At 43.1% G+C, this 19,043-nt stretch overlaps 1 protein-coding gene across 7 annotated transcripts in view; it reads right to left on the bottom strand.

Moving 5' to 3' along the window:
• Positions 1–2,883: 2,883 nt before the first annotated feature.
• LOC128347748 (killer cell lectin-like receptor subfamily F member 1) overlaps positions 2,884–19,043 on the bottom strand; it is a 36,541-nt gene continuing 20,381 nt past the window's right edge. For 6 of the 7 annotated variants that reach the window (XM_053302807.1, XM_053302804.1, XM_053302802.1 and 3 more), the window contains 4 exons: positions 16,722–16,856; positions 9,283–9,437; positions 6,044–6,156; positions 2,884–3,109 (listed from right to left, as the gene is read on the bottom strand). In XM_053302807.1, coding sequence (XP_053158782.1) covers positions 2,980–3,109; positions 6,044–6,156; positions 9,283–9,437; positions 16,722–16,856 — 533 coding nt within the window. In that variant the 3' untranslated portion in view covers positions 2,884–2,979. The remainder of the gene's footprint in view (positions 3,110–6,043; positions 6,157–9,282; positions 9,438–16,721; positions 16,857–19,043) is intronic. The other variant, XM_053302809.1, reaches the window with a different exon arrangement.

Below are 19,043 nucleotides of genomic sequence, written 5' to 3'. Positions count from 1 at the left end.
GTTTTCTTCTCCTTGGTATGTACAAAATTGGCTTATCATCTACCAAGTAGATAGTAGCCCATTGGTTAACATTTCCCCTCTTGTTTTCTTGACATGGCAGTTTATTTATTTATTTTATTTCCTTGCTGTGTTCCCTTGCTTGATATCTTCTTTAGGAGAGAAATACAAGCTTGTTGCTTCCACTTGCTCCAAGACCAGCAGGCAACTGGATCTAATGTTTGTTTTCATCATGTTAACCTGCTCCCCTTCCCCACCTTGGTTCCTGCAGATTAATAAAGTAACCTTTTAGAGAGAACAATCTCATGTTTTGTGTACGTTGTTCAGAGACTCTGGAGTTAGGCTCCCCGTGAGCTGACCACTTGGTTGAGCTATTTAAAGGGCAACATACCTGAAGGGGTGAACTAAGCCCGGCTCCTGCTCTGTGGAAACAGAGGGGATCCTCCCAAGGTTGGTTCAGACCCAGACTTGAGTTCTCTCTGGAAGCACAGAGTGGTGGTAGCAAGTACTGGACACCACACTGGAGCTGGGGTGAGTAAAACTGCCCAAACTCCAGTGGGGTTCTTTAACACCGTTACACAAGTGGATATGTGCTGTTGTGCAACACAACTGGGGCTAACTTGTACATCCACAGCGGTGCCGGATGACTGGTAACTCCAACATTGTGTTGCACATCACATCAGCCAGTGTTTACTATAAGTGGACATGTGTGAAGCTGTTGAATGCATTCCATTTTGCAGCTTCCTCTTGATTAAGGGATTCCCATGCAAAATCTGACTGTTGGGACTCGGTTAATTTTCAGTGGTTCTGATTGCATATTGGTTTACTGAGTACTATCAATTCTGTAGTTTAGGTGAAAGCACTGGCTACATACAGTATGTCTTGCTAATGAGAATGAAGATGGTTTGGAAGAAATAGCAATATTGTGAAACTATAGATATATATAGATATATATACCTTAAGACTAATGTTTGTCATTGGAAGCATACCTCATAGGATTTCTCAAAAACCTGACTGATTTTGCAACCATCAACCTAGTTTTTTGGATCAGGATTCTGGAATGAAGTGTTTATTCTGAGTTCTTTTTGAGGGCAATATTTCCTTTTATCTCAGTGGAACTGCAAATGGTGCTACTAGTGCTGGGCACAGTATAACTACTTTGGGTGTGATATATAAGCTAATATTTAATGTACATATTAGTATTGGTTTAATATTTTATCTAAATAATAGTTCTTATCATTTTTTTCCTTTAAGCATGATTTGACTGTATAGTTAGTTTGTATAATATAGAAACAAATAGTTCTAACTGAGCCTTTCTTTCTTTCTTTCGTTCTTTCTTTCTATAAATAAATAAATAAATAAATAAATATTTTAAAAGTTTTCAGAGATGAGGAGGCTCTTATTTCTGCAGGGGCTGCATTCCAAGGCCTCGGGGCAGCAATGGAGAAGGCCTATCCCTGAGTAGCCACCAGACAAGCTGGTGGTAGCTACAGACAGACATCCACAGAGGATCTCAATAGGTGGCAGGGCTCATAATGGAGAAGGCATTCTCTTAAATACCCGGGGTATTTAAAGCACTATTTAGGGCTTTATAGGTTATAACCAAGACTTTGTATTTTGCCTGAAAAAAAATATTGGTAGTCAGGTAATTCTTTTTAATAGGGTGGCTCTTACCTAGGACTTCCATATGCTATGAATTGGGTTTGTAGCCAGCTGTTAGCACATGGGAGTTTGCTGTACTTTGGCTGCCATTCTGACACAACATGGTAGATGGGCAAAGACGGGGTGGGGGCAACTGGGATGTTCTAGCCCTTCCTCCCATGTGCTGATAATTTTATTTGTATCTGACTATAAACACAAAAGTTATTGGGGGTCACAGAGATAGAGATGATCGTGTCTTCTCCCCTTCAGGAAGTAGACTAAAACTAGCAGCTGATGTTCTGGGCAGTATTATGCAGGTGGCTCATTACTGTCCATGCTGCTATGTTCATGCGTCTAAAACACTGCTGGCTGTGTTGCAGCACAGGGCTGTATCCTGCGACTTAAAATTGTGCAAATAGGATGGATGCGAGGCCATCCTATGTGTGTTTTAATGAGGGCAACCACACCCAGCCTCACAATTTTTAGAGCCCCACTGCTTGTGCCATCACATCACCAAGGTCCATTTAACATTTGAAAAGAGCTATCTGGCAGCCTTTGTTTTGTGGCTATTATTATTTATTACATTTATATCCCGCTCTTCCTCCAAGGAGCCCAGTGTGGTGTACTACATACTTGCGTTTCTCCTCACAACAACCCTGTGAAGTAGGTTAGGCTGAGAGAGAAGTGACTGGCCAGGGGTCACCCAGCTAGTATCATGGCTGAATGGGGATTTGAACTCAGGTCTCCCCGTTCCTAGTCCAGCACTCTAACCACTACACCACGCTGGCTCTCATTAGCCCAAAGGGCTCAGAAAAGGAAAGAAGGAAGGTTAATGATATTTTTGCATGTATATATTAATCATATCTTTACTCTGAATGAATGGAAAATTGTATGTTAATGAATTTCTGCATAGCAGCAGCTGTCAGCTGACACCCCAACGCACACACATCCCCTTCTTGGCTTGTGAAGTTCCAAGAGTTAGGTATCACACTGAGATGTAAGTCAGTGGTATAGCATCTGCTTTGCATGAGGAAGGTCCCCAGTTCAATCCTTGGCAGCATCTCCAGGATGCTTTCCAGATTGGACACTACAACACTGTCACTATGTGTTCATTAAGCGTGCTTCCATATTGCCTGTGTATCGACATCACAGTTCCTGAGCTGTCAGAAAGGTGCCATTCACATTTCTGATGACTTTTCAGGTTTTATTGCTGCATTACAGTCCTACAACATTGTAAAAAAACATAACAAAACACAGCTGTATTTCCCTGTTGTAGGATGGTTCCCACAAGCTAGAAAAGACTGCTCTCACTGCTGGTGGCTTTGTGCAACAGCCTTTATTTTACGGCTTCAATATGATTCCTTCCTTCTCACAAATCCATTTAAATTGGTCAGTGCACATTTCAGAAATGATTTCGTCAACTTTAAGGACCCCACATCTACTACTTGTTGGCGGGGGAGGTATTAAGAACCTATAGAAAGAAAAGGAAAAAAATTGTTGAGTTCCCTCATTTTTCAAACTAGGGCAAACGTCATGTGTGCTAAGACTTTATCAGACTTTTTGGGGAGCGGCAGACTTCTTGCAGAGTCTTCTTTTATTTCTACTAGAATCTCAGTGGTCTGCTGATGCACATGAAATTAACAAAACAAGAGTATGTATATACTCGGGATCCTTTAACAGTGAAGACATGGCTAAAGTGTGGTACGTAATCCTGAGTATGTATCCTTGTCTAAGATGACAAGAGGTGCCTTGCTAGATCAAAGATCTATTATTTAGTTCAGTGTAGTGTTCTTTTCAAGAATCCCAGCAACCTTCAGGCAGCAGATGGTCCTATGAAAATTGTCCAGCGATTAACAAGTGGATCACAGATTACCCTCTGCCTAGTCCTTCTTTAACAGCACAATTCTTGCTCTATTGATACAAGTAAGGACTATGTAGGCCCTTCTGACCACAGCCATTGAAAGGGGTATGTGTTGGGGCGGGGAGGGGGGATACTTCCTGAAATGGAATACTTTCAGAAGACATGGAACACTATGACTGTGACTAAGTAAAAAGCCTTTGTTTGGCATAGAGGGGCAGTGGATATGGTACAGAAAAGTTTGTGAAAACTTGAACCTCTTTCATCTCCTGTTGGAATAGTGACTTCTGACAAACTAAGGTAAGAAGGCAACTGCTGGAACTATGATGGATATTGGTATTCAGGATCAAGCAATAATATTGGACATCAAGCAATAATGGGAATCGTATTCTCATCAAGCAATAATGGAAATATGAGTGGTTTACTATTTAATAAGGCCTTCAGCATTAGTAAATAGTAAAACACTCATATTAGTACTCAGCTGGGGAGGGGCAGCGGGGAAGCAGCTTGCCTAGGGAGAAAGAGGCTGTTAGTTCAACTCCCCTCCAGTGTGCTTTCCAGATTGTGGCTCATAAATATATATTTGTAGGCAGCTATATTGGGCAGCAGTGATAAAGAAAGGTGCTGGAGGCGAATGGTCACTTCAGTGACAATGCAAAGGCATCATATCATACTGTATGGGAAAAGGCAATGGTAAACCACTCCTGTATTCTACCAAAGAAAACCACATGGCTCTGTGGTAGTCACCAGTAGTTGACGCCAACTCGACAGCACAATCTTTCCTTTTCTTTTCAGCATTAGTATTTATTGTACTGTGCCATTTTGTTCTACCTTTGCATGGCTTTGCATGGATCATGTAGTAAATCATGGATTTAAGGGGCATGTCATCTTTTTTTGCATATAATATGCTATGTACGTTATACTTTATACAATTTTAAAAGGAGTGTGTGTGTTGTGTTTTTATGTTGTGTACTGCCTTGAGGCAGTTTGGTGAAAGTGGTCTTGTAAATACAGTACAAATGTTCTGCATCCTTTCTCAAGTACCATGGTTATTCTAAGAGGGGTCAGGGAATACCTTGCACCTCTCTTTTATATCCCTAGGAATACATGACTTACATTATTTTGCTCTTTATTTTCCATATTTATATATTTATATACTGCCTGACATAAACATCTCTAGGTAGTTTAGATAAAAGGATAAAATACAACAAAAGTTAAAAATTGACAACAGTAAACCAATGTAAAACTATGATTGCATAGCTGTTGCTAGATTAGGGCAATAAACCACAGGGCTATTTAAGTCATCTGGCATGGTGGTAGATCCTTAATAAGTCCCATGTTTGGCCTCCATAATAACCAAGAGCCATTCTAGATTATACATGGGAAATGTGTGAACAGTTTTTCAACAGGGTGTGTGTGTGCGTGTGTAAACTGGAAAAGCAGCTATGGAAAGCTAATACTTTCTGTGAAGGAACAGTGGAGGGGAAGGGGCTATGTATCCCTTTTGTCCCTGCCATTTATCTGCCCTCAAATCACCCTCCCCAAGTTGCTTTTCTCCCAGTGGGGGCAGGGGGGAGATACAGAGACCTCAAAGTAGCTAGGTATGGTGAAGTGTATGTGTGGGGTGTGTGTGTGGGGTGGGTGTGTGTGTGTGTGTGTGTGTGTGTGTGTACAAAGGGATAAGCAGTCCCTCCAAGAGTGCTGCTCTTCCACTCTTGATCACAGCTCTGTGTAGGAAGACCATTCAGATGTCTTCCATGTAGGATCTAGTTTAGCCCTAACACAAAAGATGAAGAGATGAGATTGGCTATCAATAAATACCCTTGTATGGATTCGAAGTGCTTAAACGTCATCAAGGGAGGGGCCTCAAGGAACCAATGAGATTGGGAGGAAATACAGATTCATTGGTTGTTCCACCTGCCCCTCTTGCTATCAGTCAACATAATTCTTTTAATGGCAATGATGCCCATGTTGGGATTGGGAGGTCAGCACTTCACTGAGGGCTGGATGATCCACCATTATTGCTATAGCAGCCACTTTCATGACTCAAACTTCTAATCACTCACTGCAATATCTAGCACTGTTGATGATGATAATCCTCTAAAATGCAGACATGTTTCTTACAAGTGACACCTCAGGATCATATGAGACTGATAAGAAAACTGTTCACTTTGTTCTGGAAGGTGTGCAGGTAAATGTTACAGCGGGGGAGTAGAAAAGCACCACATGGAAACAGCTGCCACTTGGATAGAGGAATGTGTAACTTGTTCCTTGGTTGAGATGCAAATACAATGAAGGGTGGTAGAAGACAAAGAAGAATGTGTGTCTCATCTGGCATCTGCCCATCCATCCTTAGGAAGGTATTATAAACATGACCCTCAAACATGTTAAAAATAGTACACTTTGGGCAACACCCATTCTAAGTTAGTCATGACTAAGTTTCATTAAAATTAGTGGGACTTAAGTTGGTCATGACTAGTCCCACTGACTTCAATGGTATTTTGTCATGACTAACTAGTCTCCCCAATAATTGTAGGAAACACTCACAAAGTTGGATCTAAGACTGAACTGTCTATCCAGGTCCAGTTGTTCTTATGGACTGTAAAGTTGAGTCCAATCCAAAAGCGAAATTTCCCTTCAATCCTGTTCTGTATGAATTCCTGCCAGATATAACAACGAAGACATAATTCTCAATATTGTTTGCTGGGCTTCTTGTTTGTGTGTTTGTTTAAAATTGGATTACATAGCATTTTACATAGGTCTTCCCTGTAGGGGTGTGCACAAAATCGGTCTGCCTGGTTCTGTTCGATTCGATTCAAAACCGGACTCGAACCAAACCAGGCATGTTAGGTTTTGTGCCCCCCAAACAGACCCCCTGGCGTGGCTTGAATTCAAGTTCAAGGTTCTAAAGGTTTTTTGGGGGGTTAAACGCTCGCTGCTGGGTCCGGCAGCCTCCGGGGGTGCTGTGGTGGTGGTGGGGTATCTGCCATTTCCCCCTCCCCCCACCAGCCTCCTCCCACTTTTCCAAGGGCTATTTTGGCCCTTTCTCCAGTGGCGATGGCCATTTTGGAGGCTGCCTTGCATGCGCCCAGGCCATGCAAATGGTTAGGGCACATGCGTGGAGGCCCCCAAATGGCTGCCACCACCAGATAAAGGGCCACAATGGCCCCCAAATGGGCCAAAATGGCCCTTGGAAGAGCGGGGGAGGCCAGTAGGGAGGGGAAAATATCAGAGACCCCCTCCCCGCAGCAGCATCCCCCAAGGCTGCTGCACCTGATGGTGAGTGTTTTTTTTTAAATTAATGTTAGAACCCCCAAACCTGCCCTCAAGCCAGACTAGTTCGATGGCAAACCAGCTTGACCTCGAACCATTTCACACAACCCTACTCTGTGCACTTGCTGTGCTAACCAGCCACCCAAATTTGTTCTCAGAAAATAATTACTGTTATTTCCAGTGTTACTATAACAGTGTTACTGTTTGTGAGACACCGAGACATCCTGATTTGGCTAAAGGCCATAGTTTTGCAGAAGCTGGATAGGGAACTGCTTGAGCAAATGGATGATGTTCACCTGTTCCCCCTTTCCAAAGTGAATAAGCAGAATGGTGCATGTAAATCCCTGTTTCCAATCAACTGCTCAGGAAGTGAAGATGGGAGAGGTTGAAATTTGCTGTAACCTCCTCCCATTACCTGGCAAACACCTGTTTTAGAAGCACACTTTATTGAGGATTCAGCCTTTATCACGGAGACTGAAAAGAGGCCATACCTTGATTGATTGATTGATTGATTGATTGATTGATTTGATTTGATTTTTATACCGCCCTTCCAAAATGGCTCAGGGCGGTTTACAATTAAAACAGAAACCATTAAAACCCATAACAATTAAAACATAAATATAAATATAACAATTAAAACATCTTAAAAAACCCATTAAACTGTCAGAACAATTAAAACCCTGTAAACCAGGTTAGCATAAAACAATTAAAACTAAATAAAAACCCTGAAAGGCCCGGCCAAACAGATGGGTTTTAAGGACTCTCTTGAAGGTCAGTAAGGAGTTAAGATTGCAAATTTCTGCTGGGAGTGAGTTAGTTATAAGTTTATGTGGTCTGCTGGGAGTGCATTCTACAGCCCAGGAGCAGGTACAGAGAAGGCCCGCCTCCGTGTCGCCACCAAAAGAACCGGTGGTAACTGGAGACGGACCTCCTCAGATGACCTTAACGTGCAGTGGGGATCATGTAGAAGAAGGTGCTCTCTAAGATATCTCGGACCAAAGCTGTTCAGGGCTTTAAAGGTAATAACCAGAACTTTGTATTTTGCCCAGAAACATATCGGTAGCAGTGCATCTGTTTCAAAACAGGCATAATATGATCTCTCCGGTTTGCCCAAGAGACCAATCTGGCTGCCGCATTCTGAACTAACTGAAGTTTCTGGACTATGTACAAAGGCAGCCCCAAGTAGAGCACATTGCAATAGTCAAGCCGGGAGGTTACCAGCTGATGCACCACTGTTTTGAGGTTATCCTCTTCAGGAATGGGCGCAGCTGTCGAATCACCCCTCAGATTCTGAGCCCCCACAATGAGCACCTCTGTCTTGTTTGGATTCAGCTTCAATTTGTTCTCCCTCATCCAGCCCATTACTGCCTGTAGGCAGGCATTAAGAGAATGGGTGCCATTTCCTGAAGATGAAAGGAGAAGTAGATTTGGGTGTCATCAGCATACTGATAACACCTAGCACCAAATCTCCTGATGACCTCAACCAGCAGTTTCATGTAGATATTAAAAAGCATTGGTGACAGAATGGAACCCTGAGGGACTCCATATAACAGCTCCTGTTTTGAGGAGCAACTGTCACCAAGCTCCACCATCTGGAATCTACCTAAGAGATAGGAACAGAACCACTGCAAGGCAGTGCACCCTATCCCCAACTCCCTCAGGCAATCCAGAAGGATATCATGGCTGATGGTATCGAACGCTGCCGAGAGATCCAGAAGAACCAGCAGAGTCACACTCCCTCTGTCGATTCCCCGGTAAAGGTCATCCATCAGGCTGACCAAGGCTGTCTCAACCCTAGCCAGCTCTAAAGGCAGTTTGAAATGGGTCTAGATAATCAGTTTCCTCCAAGACTGCCTGGAGCTGGTCGGCCACCACCCTCTTGATCACCTTGCCCAACCAAGGGAGATTGGAGACTGGCCTGTAACTATCCATCACTGAGGGGTCCAGGGAAAGCTTCTTTAGGAGTGGTCTAACCATTGCCTCATTCAGACAGGGGAGCACCCTACCCTCCCTCAGCGATGCATTTATGATATTAACTCGGCCACCTCCAACAATCTCCCTGCTAGATAGAAGCAGCCAAGTTGGGCAAGGATCCAGAGAACAAGTGGTAGGCTGCATCACCCCAAGCAGCTTGTCCACATCCTCAGGAGTCACGGATTGAAACTGATCCAATCTAATACTGCAAGAGGGATTGCTGGACACCTCCTCCATAGACCTTGCAGAAATAGTGGAGTCCAAGTCAGCCCGAATACAGGAGATCTTATTTGCAAAGAACCCATTAAAGGCATCACAGCAGAGCAACTCCAGGGACTGATTGGAAGTAGAAGGAGCAGAAAGCAAGCTCCTCACAACCCGGGATAGCAACGCTGAGCGTTAGTTGGATCCATAACATATGTCCAGGTTGCAACCCTGCCCACAGCACCTTGAGTTAAGGTAGGCATTTTGCAATTAACACCCCTCGGCCTTCGCTCTCCTCTCCTCTCTTGGCATTCAAGTCATTTTTAGCTTCTTACCTTTTCTTCCAAGTCCTGAACCACAAGCATTTGGGCTCCTCTCCTGAAACAGTAGTCCTGAGCCTCAATCCATTTACTGGTCTCTTTAGAAAACCAATAGCACTTTCCCTTTCGTGGCACCCAGTTCATTGGACATAGCGCACACACTCTTTTCTCTACGAGAAGAAACGGAAGAGAGTTTCCTTCCATTAGGTTATTCTAGTCTGTCTGGCCATGGGTCCAGCTGCTCCTTGCATTTAAAGCTGGCCCTCTCTCTAGTTGAGCTCCATTCCTTTCGCTCACTCTCTTTTCCACACAAGCTCAACTATTGCTTCCATTTGTCTCATTGTGGACACTACAGGGAATAGACAGAGAAGTTGCTTTGGCATGAAAAGGGGCCACCCAAGGCCACTGAGGGTTGGGGGGGGGTCTTATTTGGCCTTGAAGCGACTGGCTAATCCTGCACTATGTGCTAAGGAGGGTAGGCAGGTGCCACATTGATTCAAATGGAGTCTGAGAGGCAGGCCATGTTGCCTCCCTTTGGTCACCAGGAGCTTTCCCAGACGGCCACTTTACTTTGGGAGGGTGAGTGTCTGTTCACATGCCGGCCAGATTTACCCCAAAGTCCGTGTGATATATCAAAGAGCACTCCATATTGAAGCTTAGGCTGTTTTATGTCGAGTGTAAACAAAATCCACTTTTTGCATTGGTGTTTTTGGGCTATCTGGGAAAACTCCATCTGGCTGGCCATGACAGCCTGTCTGGTGCTCCCCTCACCAGCTCACACAAACCTCTCTTCCGGCCAGCCACTGCTCTGCCCCGGGGCAACAGCACCATACCCACGTTCCCATCCCTGCCTTCTGCCACAGTATTCCCTAAGCCTGAACTCAGTCTTTCCCTCCGCATTCCTCAGTCTGCATATCTTTCTCCTCCCAGGCCCTTGCTGAACATCCAGTTCTTCAATAAACATTTTCCTGAACCATCATTGTTTCATTCCCCAGCTGTAAAATATCTGAGGCTTGTTTACCGCCACCCCCTGCAATCCATCCATACCAGCTGCCACTGTGATTGATAAATCTGTCTTGCCCCTTACTCCTGTGTTTCGTGTTTGCTGATCACGCTTTTTAAATTTTGCAAATCACTTTATGGTAGTTTATGTATGGTAGGGAAGAGAGCTGGTCTTGTGGTAGCAAGCATGACTTGTCCCCTTAAGCTAAGCAGGATCCACCCTGGTTGCATACGAAAGGGAGACTAGAAGTGCGAGCACTGTAAGATATTCCCCTTAGGGATAGAGCCGCTCTGAGAAGAGCATCTAGGCTCCAAGTTCCCTCCCTGGCTTCTCCAAGATAGGGCTGAGAGAGATTCCTGCCTGTAACCTTGGAGAAGCCGCTGGCAGTCTGTGCAAACAATACTGCGCTAGATAGACCTATGGTCTGACTTAGTATATGGCAGCTTCCTATGTTCCTATGTTTCCTATGTTCCTATGACCTTTGCCCCCCCTTAGAAAAGAAAAGCACATTTTAAAAAAGAATCCAAAAACTGTTCTTAGGGGAGGGGAGTTATGACATTACAGACCCCCGCAAAATAAACAGACTGCACCTCCAGGGTCTGCTTCAGACATGAGGAACCAATTTTCCCTGAGCTCAGGGCTGGAGAGAAAATAGTACAAAAGCAATCAAACTTCAAATGTACAAATGTACAAACTTCAAATGTACAAAAGCAATCAAACTTTCCTAGTGCCCTACTACTGTATGTACATTTTGACACATGTGAAATACTTTTCTTTCACCACAAGGGGGCATATGCCAGATGCAGAAGATGAGAGAGAAAACATAAAAGTAGAAAGCAAGGTGCAGGTAATAAGTGCTGTTGAAAAATAGCAAGAGAGGGAGGTTTATAAGTATCTTAGATGCTAAAGGAAGTGTGTCAAGGGCCCCCTGTTTAACTCAGAGGACTAGTCACCGACAGAATAAAGAAAAGACCAAACTATGCAATCCCTAATTTACTTTATGAAAGCACACATTCTACCAGCAAATAAGTGCTTCCTAATCATATATCTGCCACCTAATGGCGCAGCGGGGAAGTAAGCTGCCTAAAGGGCAGGAGGCTGTTGGTTCGAATCCCCGCTGGTATGTTCCCCAGACTATGGGAAACGCCTATATCGGGTAGCAGTGATATAGGAAGAGGCTGAAAGGCATCATTTCACCCTGTGCCGGGAGGCAGCAATGGTAAACCCCTCCTGTACTCTGCCAAAGACAACCACATGGCTCTGTGGCTGCCAGGAATCGACATCAACTTGATGGCACACCTTTAATCATATATCTGCAAATTATGAATGTAAGAAATGCCCTTCTGGACCAGACTAAGAATCCATCTAACCAAACCAAAGGGCAGTGAGAGTGGTGCATTGACAGGATGGGGAGGCCATGTTCAGCATTATTAGCAACAAGGTCCATGAAAATTAAGCATGTAGGATGACAGACACACCTTTTACCTTCCCTCATATAGAATTTTTGTAAAATGATCATCTTCTTTTTGTCCTAATAAGGTTTTGAGTTAAATTGATGACTTTAAAAAAAGGATCAGTTAGCATATTTAGTGAAATCCACTAGAACAGAAATGCACAACTTCAGCCCTCCAGCTATTATTGTTGAACTACAACTCCCCAAATTCCCAGCCACAGTGGCCAATAGGGGTGATGGGAGTTGTAGTTCAGCAACAGCTGTCAGGCCGAAGCTGTGCAGCCCTGCACCAGAAACACTCTGTGGGTGGCATCTGCCTTACACAGTGGCCATAATGTGCATTTCACGACCAGACTTCCAGCCACCACCAAGCCTTTTTGGCATCTCTCCAATGGAGCTGATTCTGACCACAAAGTGTCCACATGTTACAGCCACTGTGCAGAATGGAAACTGTTCAGATGTTGTTCAGAACGGTTGTGTGATCTTTTATGGAATTGCAGCAGACATCCAAAGTTGTACTGCTCAGACAGATTGCTCCTCCCCAGAGACATTTGTGCAAAAACCTTGCTAGCTGCTAAGGTTTTTATCTCCTTTCTCACACCCAGTATTCAGTGGCTGAATGTGCTTTTCTGCATAAGGCTGCATGGAAGGGCCAGTGGGAGGGAAGATGCCTGGAGCACCTTCCTTATGAGGCAAGGCTACAGCAACTGGAGCTCTTTACCTTGGAAAAGAGGTGACTAAGGGGAGACATGATCAAAGTGTATAAAATGATGCATCGAGTGGAGAGGGTGGACCGAGAGACATTTTTCTCCCTCTCTCACAACACTTGAGCCAGAGGTCACCCCATGAAACTGAAGGTTGGAAAATTTAGGACAGACAAGAGGAAGTACTTTTTACAACAGCACATAATTAATCTATGGAATTCTTTGCCGTGGCATGTGGTGATGGCCACCAGCTTGTATGGCTTTAAAAGGGGCTTAGACAGATTCATGGAGGACCGGTCTGTCAATGGCTACTAGTCTGGTGGCTGTGGGCCACCTCCAGCCTCAGAGGCACAATGCCTCTGAATACCAGTTGCAGGGGAGCAACCGCAGGAGAGAGGGCATGACCTCACCTCTTGCCTGTGGGTTCCCCAGCGGCATCTGGTGGGCCACTGTGAGAAACAGGATGCTGGACTGGATGGGCCTTGGGCCTGATCCAGCAGGGCTGTTCTTATGGTCTTATGCCACTCTCCTTGTCCCGCTGCTCTTACTAGACCCCTGACCAGTGGCTTTTCATCCATCTTGCCTAAAGATATGCTTTATTAGAAGAAAATATAACACTGTTTTAATAATTGTCTATATAGTGCAATATCTTTTACACTTATTTTACCATCTTATTTATTTATTATTTCTCTGTGTAAACCACCCTGAGCCATTTTTGGAAGGGCGGTATAGAAATTGAATTAATAATAATAATAATAATAATAATAATAATAATAATAATAATAATAATTATTATTATTATTATTATTAGTAGTAGTAGTAGTAGTAGTGAGGCACCAGTGAGGCACTACCTTGGCGTGATTGTGGGGCTTGCGTGCTCTGAGGAAGGTGAGAGCTATGCCAGAGGTCCAACCGTACTGGACAGGTCTCACCAGAGGAGCCAGACAAAGAGTGCCTCTCCCATCAACAATACGGTGAGACGTAACTTTAATAAATCTATACCGGATCGGTAGTCGCCCGGGTCAACAAGGACCGCGCCAGGTGCTGGAGTCCCTGGACATCTGGTGGCAAGTGGGCAACAGGACTCAGGATCTTCAGTTGAGCAACCAGGGCTGAAGACAGCAAAGCTACTGGAAGAAACGTCGCTTAACTGAAAAAAAATACGAAAAATGCCAACAAGGAAATAATGATCTGCTATTACAAGTCTAGTCCAACTAGAAGAGGTTATTTTAAAAGAATGTACCAAATTTGGAAAGAGAAGCATCCAGATACAGAAATAACAGAACAAAGGCTAGCAGACCAGAGAAGATTCATAATCAGAAATAAAGTATTCACAGGAGTTGAGCTGGAAGAACTGCTAAGAGCAACACAGGCTCAAGATATGGAAGAAGAATTACCACCAACTGAAGCAGTTGCTCAGGCACAGGTGGAGGAGGTGTTGGAAACAGGATACCACTGTTGCTGAACTGTTTCATGGCTTTTGAACTGCATGGCTTTTGGCTTAAACACCTAACAAGCCTTCATAAACAACTATCAAAACAGTTCAATCACATTTTGCAAGGAGGTGATATTGAACAATGGCTAACAACTGGGAAAACTCATCTCATCATGAAAGACACAGCAAAAGGTGCAGTTCCAAGTAATTATAGACCGATAACCTGTCTGCCAACCATGTTCAAATTATTAACTGGAATAATAGCAGATGAAGTGATGCAATACTTATTAACTAACAAACAGCTTCCAGCTGAACAGAAAGGAAATTGCCCGAACAGCAGAGACACAAAAGACCAGCTGCTGATTGACAAAATGATGTTAGAAAATTGCAAGAGAAGAAAAACAAATCTAAGTGTTGCATGGATTGACTACAAGAAAGCCTTTGATTCATTGCCTCACACATGGATACTAAAATGTATAGAAACAACTGGTGTCAGCAAAAACATTCAGATATTTATTTAAAAAAAGCAATGAGCATGTGGAGTACACAGTTAACAATCAATGGCGAGACACTTGGACAGGTTAGCATTAGAAGAGGCATTTTCCAAGGGGACTAACTATCCCCTCTGTTGTTTGTAATTGCCATGACCCCACTTTCACAAATACTAAACAAAACAGGCCTTGGATACCAAACATCTAAAACAACAAGTAAAATCAACCATCTGCTGTACATGGACGATCTGAAGTTGTATGGAAAGTCCCAGTCAGAAATCGAATCACTGCTAAACACTGTCCGTATATTCAGTAGCGATATATCAATGGAGTTTGGACTAGACAAGTGTGCTGCATTAATAATGAACAGAGGGAAAATAACAAAAACAGAAGGAATAGAAGTGCCCAATGGAAGCAAGATCAAGAACCTGGAAGAGAAAGAACCTTACAAATACTTGGGCATTCTCCAGGCTGATAACATCGCACACACTGAAGTTAAAAGAAAAATGGGAAGTGAATATATCAGGAGAGTTAGAAAAATCCTCAAGTCCAAACTCAATGGTGGGAATACCATACAAGCCATAAACACCTGGGCTATACCTGTTTTCAGATACACTGCAGGAATAATAGACTGGACCCAGGCAGAGCTAGAGACGCTAGATCGTAAGACCAGGAAAAACATGACCATCAATCATGCTCTGCACCCCCCCAGTGATGTAGATAGGCTATACCTCCCTCGCAGCTCAGGTGGAAGAGGAATGCTGCTAGTCCATCAAACAGTAGAGGAGGAGAAAAGAGGCCTTGAAGAATATATCAAGGACAGTGAAGAAGATGCACTTCAAATGGTCAATAACGAGAAACTATTCAACACCAATGAAACAAAGCAGGCCTACAAGAAAGAACAAGTCAAGAACCGAGCAGAAAAATGGAAAAATAAGCCACTGCATGGTCAATATTTGCACAATATAAGTGGAAAATCAGACATCACCAAGACCTGGCAATGGCTTAAGAATGGCAACTTGAAGAAAGAAACAGAGGGTTTAATACTGGCTGCGCAAGAACAGGCACTAAGAACAAATGCAATAAGAGCAAACGTTGAAAAATCAACAACAGCCAGCAAGTGCCACCTTTGTAAAGAAGCAGATGAAACAATGGACCACCTAATCAGCTGTTGTAAAAATATCGCACAGACTGACTACAAACAAAGGCATGACAAGCTAGCAGGGATGATACACTGGAACATCTGCAAAAAATACAAGCTACCTGTAGCCAAAAATTGGTGGGACCATCAAATTGAAAAAGTGGTCAAAAATGAAGATGTAAAAATATTATGGGACTTCTGACTACAAACAGACAAACATCTGCCACACAATACACCAGATATAACTGTAGTCGAGAAGAAAGAAAAACAAGTTAAAATAATCGACATAGCAATACCAGGGGATAGCAGAACAGAAGAAAAAGAAATAGAAAAAATCACCAAATACAAAGATCTACAAATTAAAATTGAAAGGCTGTGGCAGAAAAAGACCCAAATAATCCCAGTGGTAATTGGCGCCCTGGGTGCAGTTCCAAAAGACCTTGAAGAGCACCTCAACACCATAGGGGCCACAGAAATCACCATCAGCCAATTACAAAAAGCAGCTTTACTGGGAACAGCCTATATTCTGCGACGATCTCTATAACAACTGACAATAAAATTCAGCCATCCCAGGTCCTTGGGAAGGACTCGATGTCTGGATAAAACAAACCAGTCAATAACACCTGTCTGATTGTGTAAACAAGAAATAATAATAATAATAATATTTTGTACCCCTGTCCAGGTTGTGCCCTATCAACTCATCCTAGGTAACCTTACTATACAGGTGAAACTCGGAAAATTAGAATATCGTGCAAAAGTCCATTAATTTCAGTAATGCAAATTAAAAGGTGAAACTGATATATGAGACAGACGCATTACATGCAAAGCGAGATATAACAAAGTAAGGCTTGACTTATCTCGCTTTGCATGTAATGCGTCTGTCTCATATATCAGTTTCACCTTTTAATTTGCATTACTGAAATTAATGGACTTTTGCATGATATTCTAATTTTCTGAGTTTCACCTGTAAGTGGTGTCTAAGATATAGAACAGGCCCAAGATCCCACAAGGAAGAGGTTGAACATGTAGTTACGTATAGTTACTGTATACTAAACTATTATGACTAACCATCCAATACAAATTATCATCGTCATTATATTAATTACCATCCATCATCATCATCATCAGTATCTCAGATAGAACGGTCAATTGCACCCCACTAATTTTCAGTAAACTATTTCCAGTGTTATGGAATATTTATTATAAGAAGGAGGGATGTTAGCTGACCTGTTGGAGATTCACACAAATCAGATTTCAGTTGAGTGAGTTCCTCAAAACAGGAAGAGCATCCTGGTAGGCCTTCCGCTTCAGTGGCATATAAGAGCTCTGCGGTCTCTCTTTTGTGGAAGCTTCCCTGAAAAACTTGACCAATCGGGTTTTGTGAGACATGAAAACACCATTAGAAACTTATCACAGAGTCAGACAAATGATGAAACGGTATGAAGTCTTCACAGCCTATTTGATGCAGAAATTAAGATCAGCACCTTAGCTCACTATTTCCATATTTTTTAGAGCATTAGTGAAATTGAAAGCAACTTTCATCGTACAGTGAAGGTGTTTGGATTACCAGGGGTGTATCTAGGGTAAGGCAGGCAGGGCACATGCCCCGGGCGCCACTTGAAGGGCAGGGCGCCATTTTTTAAATTAATGTTTTAAAATGGCCGCCGAAAACAAAATGGCCACCGTGCATGCTCATATGGCCTCTGTGAGGCCCTAGGCCATGCCAGGCCTCACAGAGGCCATTTGAGCATGCATGGTGGCCATTTTGTTTTCAGCTGCCATTTTTTTTTTAAAAAAATTTTTTTTAAATGGCCACCGCACATGTTCAAATGGTTCCAATGAGGCCCTAGAGGCTACTGGGGGGAGGGGGAACCTTTGCAGACTGCCCCCATGGCCTTTAGGAAGCCACCAAAGGGGCTACCGATTATTATTATTTTTTTAAAGAATTACTATAAGTCACTGTACACATATTCAGATTGGCACTATGTACAGAGAATCAGGGCTTATGAATACTGAGCTGAAGCTTATGAGCTAGGATTGTATTCATTTGCTCTTACTTGGCTTCTTGTTAAATGTGATGTCTTAATAATATGGTTATTAATGGTGAGTTTGTCTTTGAATCAGTGTGGAATCCTTAGTATTAAGGCCCACTGGGAGTTTCTTGCTTTCTTTCTCTCATTTTAACTGTCTTTCTGAAATACTAGAATATATTCCAAGCAGTGACACAGTTTACTCTGCATATTCTTTAATTATTTTCAGAGTATCTGGGAAAAGTCAAATTCTCCATTTATTTTTAAAACTTATGTAATAATGATGCTACAATGCATAGCAGAGAATTAGACAGGCACTTCTGTTTAGTTTTCCAAGTACACCTCCACATAGTATTTGGGTATTTCATGAGCCCCAGCATACTGAAATTTGTAGTTTTCCAGCATTTTTTGGTCTGGCTACATCCACTGCTAAATAGTTTTTGAAATATTAAAAGATTAACGAGCTTGACTTGTATTTTTCAGCTGATATTATGGTAAAGTTATCTGAAAGATGGGTGTCAGATGTTTGGACAGGGGGCGCAATTTCAGTGTTTGCCCTAGGTGCTATTTTCCCTAGATACACCTCTGTGGATTACTGATCAGTTTCGTTATCATATTTTGTTTTCTATTTATTTGTTTATTACATTTATAAACCACCTAACCACCAGTCTTGAGGCAGTGTACAATAGTTTAAAATATAACAAAAATAAAAAAAAAGTTTTTAAATTAAAAATTTTTAAATCAGCAGTTTCAAATTGTTTGATCAAATGCCTTTACTTCGCCTGAACGAGAAAATCTTTTGCCCTAGTGAAGCAAGGGTGGGGGCAAAAGCCCAGTTTGACTCCTCTCTTTCATTTACCCAATGTGCTTCAAGTTCTGACTTGACCCAAATCACTTCTGGATACACGAGGCTGGTTCACATGGCCATTAAATCTAGAGTTGGAGGTGGGCTTCCTATAGATGCATGATCTTCAGAACCTATTCACATCCCTCCAGCCCAAACTGCTTCCATCAGAGCTACTCAGCTTTTGAACCCAGCTTTTAAATGAAGGTGGAGAAGGAGAGAACCTTCTTACCTTGATCCTCTGGTCATAAGAACTCTCATGTCTCTTCTACCTGTTCAAATGGCACTCTGCCCTCCTCTGCATGGCAGCCATAGAGAGCTGTGGCTACAGCAGTTGCCCTCAATGGGCATGCTATCCTGCAGAGCACACTCCTGATTCTGAAGCTGCTGCAGCTTTGGCAGGGCTGCATCTGCTTCCTGCTCCTTCATGACCAATGGGAGGGCAGTTGCTGATGTCAAACTTTCCAGTCTGCTGACACCACAAAGCACACTGGGAATGCAGAGGCACCCTTCGAGGATGTTCCATGGAGGTCTGGGGCTTGCAGCCACCGAGTTCAACAATGGGCCCAGCAGCTCCCCTGATAATCTGTTTGCTGGGTTTGCAAACCCAAAGAGAAGTGCTGCTCGCCTGCCCTCCAGCCCACCCACCAAATGGTCATGTTAACAAGCCTACTG

The sequence above is a fragment of the Hemicordylus capensis genome, chromosome 2, assembly GCF_027244095.1.
Source record: "Hemicordylus capensis ecotype Gifberg chromosome 2, rHemCap1.1.pri, whole genome shotgun sequence".
Lineage (NCBI taxonomy): Eukaryota > Metazoa > Chordata > Lepidosauria > Squamata > Cordylidae > Hemicordylus > Hemicordylus capensis.
Note: the sequence above shows the minus strand (reverse complement) of the source record. Positions and strands in the feature narration are given on the sequence as shown.